The sequence below is a fragment of the Mytilus edulis genome, chromosome 13 (assembly GCF_963676685.1).
Source record: "Mytilus edulis chromosome 13, xbMytEdul2.2, whole genome shotgun sequence".
Lineage (NCBI taxonomy): Eukaryota > Metazoa > Mollusca > Bivalvia > Mytilida > Mytilidae > Mytilus > Mytilus edulis.
The window spans coordinates 44949066-44959978 of NC_092356.1; the positions used below are offsets into that span (position 1 = coordinate 44949066).

At 32.2% G+C, this 10913-nt stretch overlaps 1 protein-coding gene and 1 long non-coding RNA gene across 2 annotated transcripts; one reads left to right on the top strand and one right to left on the bottom strand.

Annotated features, from left to right (window-relative positions):
- Nucleotides 1–2109: 2109 nt before the first annotated feature.
- Nucleotides 2110–3401, top strand: LOC139500866 (uncharacterized). Its single transcript, XR_011658382.1, has 2 exons — nucleotides 2110–2164; nucleotides 2900–3401. It is a non-coding gene; the product is annotated as an uncharacterized lncRNA (long non-coding RNA).
- Nucleotides 3402–5092: 1691 nt separating this feature from the next.
- Nucleotides 5093–6228, bottom strand: LOC139500831 (uncharacterized). The gene is made up of 3 exons (XM_071289706.1): nucleotides 6163–6228; nucleotides 5819–5942; nucleotides 5093–5526 (listed from the first exon to the last, which is right to left on the bottom strand). The coding sequence occupies exons 1-3, from the start codon at nucleotides 6178–6180 to the stop codon at nucleotides 5138–5140; spliced, it is 531 nt and encodes a 176-aa protein (XP_071145807.1). The 5' UTR covers nucleotides 6181–6228; the 3' UTR covers nucleotides 5093–5137.
- Nucleotides 6229–10913: the final 4685 nt, after the last annotated feature.

The window sequence follows — 10913 nt, forward strand, 5'->3', positions numbered from 1 at the left end:
CTTTGATATGCCGAATCTAACTGTGTTTTAAGATTCTTTATTTTTGGTCCCGGTTTCAAATTAGTCTACATTAGGGTCTAAAGGATCCAAAATTAAACTTAGTTTGATTTTAACAAAAATTGAATCCTTGGGGTTCTTTGATATGCTGAATCTAAACATGTACTTAGATGTTTTATTATGGGCCTAGTTTTCAAGTTGGTCAAAATCGTGGTAGAAAATTAAACTTTGTTTGATTTCAACAAAAAATGAATACTTGGGGTTCTTTGATATGCTGAATCTATACATGTACTTAGATTTTTTATTATGGGCCCAGTTTTCAAGTTGGTCCAAATCGGGGTTCAAAATTCAACTTTGTTTGATTTTAAGAAAAATTGTATAGTTGGGGTTCTTTAAGATATGATTAGTTTAACTATGTATTTAGATTTTTGATGTTTGGGCCCGGTTATCAAATTGGTCCACATTGTGGTCGAAAGGGTCCAATCTAAAATTTAAAGTTTTTAAGTTTAAGTTCTTGGACCACATTCATTATGTGTCAGAAACCTGTGTTGTGTCAACTATTTAATCACAATCCAAATTCAGAGCTGTATCAAGCTTGAATGTTGTGTCCATACTTGCCCCAATGTTCAGGGTTCGAACTCTGTTGTCGTATAAAGCTGCGCCCTGTAGAGCATCTGGTTATTTTTTGTGTGTATCTGTCTGATTAAAGGAGATATACATGATGTTAAAAACAAGCGGGAGATATGTAAACTTAATGACATTAGAATATAAGTAAAATGCAAACATAAATATAATAAGATCTAAGAGATTTCAACAAACTGATTTCATATTTTTCATTTGTACCAGTAATTAAATGAAACGAACCCTAAAATATCTGCGCTTTTTCACAATTCATTATCATCATTGGGCCTGCATTTTTTTTTTTTGAAAAAAAAACCAGTTGTACTAAACAACTTAAATTATAGCAAAATAAGCAGGAAGGTCCTGTTTTTTATATTATTCTTCCTTAGCTTGTTTGATTAAGCGCAAGAACAAAAAGAAGGAATGGGGGGACAAAATTCAGAAATACTTAAAAAAATTATTTAAACCCGGAAGATCTTGTGCATGAAGGAAGGATAACCTTAATGTTAGTTAAGTCATTGTCGTTTCCCATTTTCAACCTTTACGTCATGCTTTGTAACTCATTTTACTTTCTTCCTATAACATGTATAAGAGGCAAGACCATATGTGTAATTTTAAAAATTGTATATTGATCTGTTATGTTTCACATTAAAAGTATCTCAAAAATAAGTCTTTCTCTTAAGGTTTTAATTTCATATAAATTGTTATATCAGCACTTTTATTTTACTTTATACACTGTTTGTTTTTAATGAGACTTTACTGTTGATTGAATGTGGCAGCGAACACTTCCTGTTGATAGGACATCAAAAATTTACCAACTTTTGATCCTTTGAAAGTATTTTAAACAATTAAGTGGATGCTTCTATTGGAAAGCTTGTTTGACGGTCCTATATATTCATTAGTAGATTTATCATAGCGCCATGTCCTCCAAATCAGATGATTTGAGTCCGTATAATCAAGTTATTCTAGCTCCATGTCCTCTTAATCATATGTTATCAGTCTGTATAATCAAGTGATCATAGCTCTCCTTTGCTGTTTATTTTTCTCTAATTTGACTTAATAAATATGTGTGAACCAAAATGGGCAAATTTTACGCCTAGTTTTATAAAAAAGGGTGACAGTTGATAATTTATAAGTATGTCCCGTTCAACGGTGACCATTTTCTTTGGTGATAATATATTTGTATATTGTCTTTTAAATATCAAGATATAACAAAATAATCAATATGTTATCTTTTATGTTGTATAATTCCACGATTTGGTTGAAATTAATGAAATCGATATAATATCTACAATTATATAGTTCGATCGTTCTCTTTCCTAAAAAAATCTATTTTTACCACAAAGAACCTTCTTACGAAAATTATGTTCGAAGAATAACCAATTAATCTTTTAAAACCAGTGAGAAAGCTTTTCATCAGGTTAATTATTTTTGGAATTATGCATAATACACCTAACATGCAACATTTTATTTTGAATTTTATTTTTTTTAAATACAGGCTGGTTTTGGCGTTCTAGATCTAGAACTTCGAATTCTCAGTCAATTAGTAAGTGAATGGGTATTTCCTCCTTTGTGTTCAACATAGATGCTGCTCGATAGCATTACAATACCCGAAAGAAGAAGAAAACACACTCTAATGATATAAACTATGACTTTAAAAACTTTGCTCGTGGTTGATATTGTTCAAGGTCGCATGGTGACTTCTTAATTAATATTTGTTGATAATCAGTATTGTTTGGTTACTAGTTTAAACACTTTGCTTTCGTTCAGCTTTGAATTGATATTCATATAAGATATACATAGAAACAACAATTTCATACGTCCGTAGCGCTTTTCTGTTATATATAAAAACTGAATTATAGCAATTTATCGCTATGTTACGAAATTTTTCTTGGATCTTGCTGACTTATAAATTTTCTCAGCGAAAATTAATGATATAAAAATTAGCGCTAGAAACTAAGGACGCACGTGCCGGTTGTCATGACATTAACAACGTCGTCATAGGTAAAATAGCTATAAACAGATTATCATTGGTCATCTCAACTCGATTGCTTTTCTCGCTTTCGACGTACCGGCTTAAGCGAGAAAATCAAAATATCGTTGAGATGATCAATGATTATCTATAAGTACAATTATAAAGATATCCCATGTGAAATGTCTTTCATGAGATAAAGATTTTCGATAGTTCTTGTTTGATTAAAAATAAACATAAGACAAATGTAACGTAATATTCTTCTTCTAAAATAATGTTGTAACCATGAATTTTTGTCTTCATAAACAGAACCAGTAGATGCATACTGTACACAGAAAGGCCAAAACGGTGACTGTGGGTTTTATATATGCTTTAAAAATAGAAGACAGCGTGGGTCATCTGGTTATCTAATTGGTTACGGCTACAAGTGCTAATACTGCGGCAGATTTAGAAACCGATATAACAAGTTCACAAATGATGGTAAAAGTTGGATTGATTGTGTAAGACCATGTTTGACAAGAAAACTGATAGAAAAATACCAGGAAAATGTAGTCGGCCAATGTGACAAATTAAAATCCTATGCTTTTGACACCCACGTTAATTGCTATTTGAACTGTGCTTTTTGCAACATGTATACATCAAATTTGTTCGCTCTTAATAGTGTGTACAAGTATTGGGACATGCTGTCAGGAGATGCGTATAGACAAATGAAAGCAGTTGCTGGCAGTTGTTTTGGTTAGCATAGATATGCATGATATACCAACAGTAACTAAATAAGTATAAAAAAGTGTATTAAAAAAATAGAAAAATATGGTTTATTTTTTAATCAATTTGAAATTAAATTTGGAAACTTTTAAAATTTGCATATTGACACAATTTAATCTTTACATGAGAGGAACAAAGACAATTATACTGATTTTTAAAAGGGAGGACTTCGTTAGTTTTGATTAATGCTCGTCATTCTGTGTGTAATTGGTAAATATGTATTCAAATTAGCATAACTCTTTCTATTTAAGTATAGAAAAGAAGATGGATGTGGTATGATTGCCAATGAGACAACTCTCAACAAAAGGCCAAATGACACAAAAATAACAACCATAGGTCACTGTACGGACTTCAACAATCAGCACAGCCCATACCGCATAGAACTGTAAAACATTTCAAGCGAGAAAACTAACGGCCTTATTTATGTACAAAAAAATGAACGAAAAATAAATATGCCACATAATCAAAAGACAACCACTGAATTTCAGGCTCCTGACTTGGTATCTTTATGCTTATATGATCAATTTGGTTACGAGGCCGTCAATATGATACTGTCTTTGGTTTTCCAAAATTTTGGCTCTGCATTCCTATTTATGGTAATTAAGCAATACATAGGTTTTCTGACCCATGTGTTTTCCTGGTTGATTTTTTATGGGGGGGAAAGGGGGGGGGGGGGGTAATTTGTTTTTATGTTTACCTATCGGAGGTGCTAGATGTTATGCTATCTACTACTGGTTATCACTGTTATGTCGTATGTCTTGTCTAATCCCTAAAATCCTTTCTTTTAAATTGTATTTTAATATGTCAATCCATACTGTGTTGGAAATTAAAAAAAATATTGTTAAAATATGTTGAAAGTTTATTGATATTTGCTCTTATTGGAGTAAATTGAACTTTGTCATTTTTTTGGGAGTATATACTTGCATAAGTAAGAGGTGAATAGCGTTCCCAGAAAATTCTCCCTACAGTGACCCATAGACCTACGTGCTCCCATGATTAATTTTGTGTGTTTTAAAATAGGATAGACTTTTTTTAATTTTATTAATATTTGCTCCTTTGTAAGAAAATTGTCATGTTTTTTAGAGTATACACTTGCATACGAGGTGTATAGGGTTTCCGAATAACTCCTCTTACAGTGAATCATAGATGTTTCTGTCGCTATGCTCAACTTGTGTATTTAAAAATTCCACTTTGCATCTGCGGGAGCATCATTTGTTTCTTTACGACACAACAATATCTCAAAGAAAGTCCTACGCTGACTTTGTTTTAATACAGAAACCTCAGAGTGGAGTGCCTTGAACACCCAAGATATAGTATTATGTTTTTTTGACCCTGAAAAATTCGAGTGAATATTTTGTTCTGTCCTATTGTATGCTACCTGATGTGACGTATTCATTTTTGGTGGTACAATGTACTACACCTTCCAAGTCAGGAGCCTGTAATTCAGCGGTTGTCGTTTGTTGCTGTATAGCATATTTGTTTATTTTTAGTTTATTGTTTTGTAAATAAATCGGGCCGTTAATTTTCTCGTTGGTTTTACAATTGTCAGGTCGGGACCCTTTATAGCTTGCTATGTGGTATTGTGTTAGCACATTGTTGATAAAGTGATTTATATTGTTGATAACTTTTGCTGAGATATATTCATGGTGTTTTTTCATTGGCAATCATACCACATCTTCTTATTTCAGTATTACCTTATATAGTCATGCATAATAAATTAAGAGAATAAATAGCGAGAAGAGGAAGTTACATTTAATGATAGTAGACTAAGATTATTTCAATTCAAGCACACCACGAAGGACACGAGGAACTGCTGCATAATATATCGGAGAAGCGATTAGCAAAGTGGTGGCAGTTATTTGACAACAGGCGGTATCCACCATAGCGTTGCCTGTACTTATTCGTACAACGTTTCATACAATCTATGCTCAAACTGCTGTACCCAGCTGGACGACTTTCCCGACTAGAAGAACATTTATTGGAGTCCTTAGGGGCATTTGAGCTAAAAATATCTCCTCCATTCTTCAATCGTTCGAAAAAATGGCCATTGTATTCGATCCATCTATGCTTTAGTGCCCATGTTGGTCGAGATGGTGACGATCCACGTTTTCCCTTTGCCATACAAAACAAACGAGTTGTTCCAAAGTAAAATGGTTTCCCTCTTGAAGGATCTAAAAAATAATTAAATAACATTTAATATGTTTTGCTGTTGTAAAACAGTTAAAGGTAATTTGAATACTTATAAGAATATTGTTACTGTAAAAATAGATTATAGTACAGTTAGTTCTAATCATTAATTGAAACATTTGGTTCCTATTTTATATTACGTATGAAAAGCCAATACGAGACAAAGAGCTTTGTATAATTACTTACAAGTGTCCTCAAACATGCCTTTACAAATTGATTCAAAATTCAAAACACCTAAAATATACATTGCTTTATATCATATGAAGGCAAACATACCACTACACTTAGCAGCAGTGCATGGCCTGTGCCTAAGCCAGGTACCACATCGATTCCTCCTTGACCTTCGCCAAAGCCATCCAAACGAATTAGTAACTAGAACCACTAGAACCAGCAACGTAAGCTGTTTTGTAAAAGAAAAAGAAAACTTCAATGAGTGTTTTGAAACTATGATATTTGCAATTATTTTGTGTATTATTATTATTATTATTATAATTATTATTAATATAATTAATATTATTATTATTATTATTATTATTATTATTATTATTATTATCATTATTATCATTTTTATTATAATCATTATTATTTTGACGTTTGATTATTCAGTAAAACTATCTTACCAAGAAAGTTACTTTCATTGTTGTTGGTGATTTTTGTGCGTATTCTGTCAAGGAACAGGAGCAATAAATTTAATCAAATGCAGTTGCAATATATATAACCATATCGGTTATGGTAACATATGCTGTTTATTTTGTTCTATTACAATATTCATTACCATTATAAGTTCCAAGAAAAATACAAAATGTATTCAAAGTATTGGAAATTCAATACATGCACAATCATTTTGTAAACAATGGTATCCGAGGTCAAAAGTCTGCATTTATTTCTCTTCAAAAGAAAAAAATCTAAGATAAAGCTTGAAAAACAAAATGTCTTCACCAAAACTATGTGTAATGGTCCTGGATATCAATATTGATTTAGATTATCATTATTTTACCATCTGTGTGCTACATTTCTGATAGAATGTTTGCCCATAACCTAGACGTCTCTCAGATGAGAACCAATATTTTGACAATCTACATTCTTATAAAATTGTTAACAAATTGTCTATTAAAACAATCTATATTTGTATTGATCATGCAATTAAATATTTCGCGTGTTTTGGCTCTCTGGAGTTGTATTTTAAATATTTCTCATGACTATTTTAATAAATAAAGATGAAGTATAGATGAAACTTGGATGTCAGGTTGTCGATGAAATGCGGGTCGGTCGTTCAAAATTATATATAATCATTAAACATAAGTTGTGGTATATTGCCAATGAGACAACTCTCCACAAGAGACCCAATGACACAATAATTAGCCGCCGGGTAACATTGATTTTTTTTATAATAATTAGATTTTGAAATATTAGAGCAGGAATATTTGTAAATTACTACTAATTTTCATTTAATTGATTCTAATCTTTTTACTAAACAAAGTAAGAGAAGATTACTCAGAAATTGTAAAATTTCTTTTAATGAACCCAGGATTGATTGTTTGATTGTTGGTTGCTTTAAGCCGCATTAGCACAAAAAGGCTATATGGCGGCGAGAATGAATCCAGGAGGACAGCTGTATGTGTCTTTTTGCCAAAATGTGATTCGGCGGCAGCTCAGTAATCCTGCGCTCCAAATTAGACTAATTTGCGTCGGCCGACGTCATCGTTTAGGGAGCAGCTATTTTACTTCAAAAACCTAACGCTACGCTGTAAGATTGGACCTAATGATATACTCTGATAACAAACATAGCGTTCTGCTATAAAATTGGACCTTATGTTTGCATCAAGAATGGACCTAGTATATTGATGTAATAAGGTACACAGTGGTCTGTTATTAAAATCTGAGAAGAACACACCTTCTCATACATTTGATTAACAAGGAATAGGCCAGGTGAAGCTTTCTCTCTGATTGATTTTTAAATGCTATTTCAAGAATGGGTCTAGTGTATAAATATAGTAATGTACATAGTGGTCTGCTTTTACTGATGAACCTATAGCTAAAGATATGCAATAAGAATTAACCTTTGTTCTGCTATAAAAATGGACCTAATGCTATGCTTTAAGACATGTACATGTACATGTTTTGCATATTGCTAAGCTATAAGAATGAACCTAGTATAATGCTAAAATAATATGCCTAGTGTGCTGCTATAAGATTAGACCTGTTACTTTGCTATAAGACGTGACATAGTGTATTGTTATATTAATGTTACTAGTGGTCGGCTATTGAAAATTGAGAAATTGCTCTGCGAATAAACCCAGTGTATTGATATGATGACCTATGAAATGCTATAAGAATGGACTGAGTGTTCTACTATAAAAAAAAAAAAAAAACAAAAAAAACATTATGCTATGCTATGAGATTGAACCTAGTGTATTGCTATACTAATGTCCCTAGTCTTCTGCTATAAGAATGGACCTTATGTTATGCTATAAGAATTAATCTAGTCTTTTGCTATAATATGATCCAAGTGTTCTGCTATATGGTGGACCTAAAGCTATGCTATAAGAATAGAACTCGTGTTTTGTTTAAATAATGTACCTAGTGTTCTGCTATAAGAATGGACCTAATGCTATCCTATAAGAATATACTTAGTGTATTGCTATAATAATTTAACTAGCTGTTTGCTATTATAAATGGACATAATGCTATGCTATAAGAATTTACCTAGTGTATTGCTAAAATAATGTACCAAGTGTTCTCCTATATGATGGACCTTATGCTATGATATAACAATAAACCTAGTGTATTGCTATTGTAATTTACCTAGTGTGCTGCTATAAGATTAGACCTATGGATTTGCTATAAGAATGGACCTCGTGTATTGCTATAGTTATGTACCAAGTATTTCAAGAATGGACCCAATATATAACTGTTATTATGTACATAGTGGTCTGCTCTAAAGAACAAACCTATTGCTCTGTTATACGAATAGGCCTAATAAAATGCTATAAGAATTAATCTAGTGTATTGCTATACTAATTGACCTAGTCGTTTGCTATAAGAATGGAAAAAATGCTTTGCTATAAGAATGGACCTAATTTTTTGCTCTAAAATGAGCCCTAGTGTATCATTTTATTGTTGTACATTGTGTTCTGCTATACAATTATACCTAATGTTGTGTTATTTGAATGGACCAAGTGTATTACACTTAAAATGTACTAAATAGTATGCTATTAGATTGGACTTAATGATTTTCTATAACTATTTACCACGTGGTTAGCAATTAAGACTTGAGTAAAAATACACCTTCTCATACATGTGATTAAGAAAGGATTCATCATATGTATCTGTATGGATTATGGTGAAGCTTTTTCATACATCTGTTCGAGATCTTTAGCTTGTCTCATATGCATCTGAATGAGTAAGGGCACAGCTTTGTATATCAGAATATTGTTTCAGTATAATCTACATTCCATTGAGCAATTGTACAGCTTCTCATTCATCTGATTGAGTACTTTATGGTATTTCAAGAACAAACCCAAAGTATAAATGTAATAATTTATATAGTGGTTTGCTTTAAAGAAAGACATATTGCTATGCTATAAGAATGGACTTAGTGTTCTGCTATTAGAGTTGGTCCAATGCAATGCTATGAGAATGAACCTAGTGTATTGCTTTAATAATATACCTAGTCGTTTGATAATATAATGGACAAAATGCTATGCTATAAGAATGGACTTAGTTTTCTGCTATAAGAATTGACTTAATATTTTGCAGTAAAATGGGCCATAGTGTATCACTCTAATGTTATAACTTGTGTTCTGCTATAGTCTGCTTTAAAGAATCAACATATTGCAATGCGATAAGAATGGACGACTAAGTGTACTACTATAAGAATCAGCCTAATGCTATGCTTCAAGAATGAACCTAGTGTACTGCTATAAGAATCAGCCTAATGCTATGCTTCAAGAATGAACCTAGTATATTGCTATAACAATAGACCTAGTAATCGGTTATGATAATGGACTTAATCCTTTGCGATAAGAATGGACGACTTAGTGTACTACTATAAGAATAAGCCTAATGCTATGTTTCAAGAATGAACCTAGTGTATTGCTATAATAATGGACCTAGTCATTGGCTATGGGAATGAACCTAATGCTAGGTTATAAGAATGGACTTTCTTAGTGTTGTGCTATAAGAATGGACTTAATTTCATGCTTTCGAATTGGCTTTAGTGTATCACTCTAAATATGTACCTAGTGTTCTGCTATACAATTATACCTAATGTTAAACTATTAAAATTGACCCAGTGTGAGGGTCTTATGATGTACCTAATGTTCTGCTATAAAATTGCACTTAATGCTTTGCTATAAGAGTGAATCTAGTTTATTGCTATACAAATGTACCCAGTGGTTCGCTATTAAGCCTTGAGTAAGAATACACCTTCTCAAACATGTTATTAAGAAGGGATACATCATATGTGTCTGTATGGCTTAGGGTGAAGCTTTCTCATACATCTGCTAGATATCCCATGCTTGTCTCATATGCATCTGTTTGAGTAAGAGCACAGCTTTGCAAACATACCAGAATATGGTTCCAGTATAATCTACATTTTATTTAGTAATTGCACAGCTTCTCATTTATCTGATTGAGTACTAGTACTTAGAAGAATTTCGAAACGACAAAGTATAATTGTAAGAATGTTCATAGTGGTCATCTTTAAAGAATGGACATATTGCAATGCGATAAGAATGGACGACTTAGTGTACTGCTATAAGAATCAGCCTAATGCTATGCTTCAAGAATGAACCTATTGTACTGCTATAAGAATCAGCCTAATGCTATGCTTCATGAATGAACCCAGTGTATTGTTATAACAATATACCTAGTAATCGGTTATGATAATGGACTTAATCCTATCATAAGAATGAACGACTTAGTGTACTGCTATAAGAATAAGCCTAATGCTATGATTCAAGAATGAACCTAGTGTATTGCTATAATAATGGACCTAGTCATTGGCTATGGGAATGTACCTAATGCTAGTCTATAAGAATGGACTTTCTAAGTGTTGTGCTATAAGAATGGACTTAATTTCATGCTTTCGAATTGGCTTTAGTGTATCACTCTAAATATGTACCTCGTGTTCTGCTATACAATTATATCTAATGTTAAGCTTTTAAAATTGACCCAGTGTGAGGCTCGTATAATGTACCTAATGTTCTGCTATAAAATTTGACTTAATGCTTGGCTATAAGAGTGGACCTAGTTTATTGCTGTATAAATGTACCCAGTGGTTCGCTATTAAGAACTTGAGTAAGAATACACCTTCTCACACATGTGATTAAGAAGGGATACATCATATGTGTCTGTATGGCTTAGGTTG

Coding starts and splice junctions, on each gene's coding strand:
- LOC139500831 (XM_071289706.1), bottom strand. Junction 5,527..5,818: donor CACTGCTGCTAAGTGTAGTG/GTATGTTTGCCT, acceptor ATTATTTTTTAG/ATCCTTCAAGAGGGAAACCA.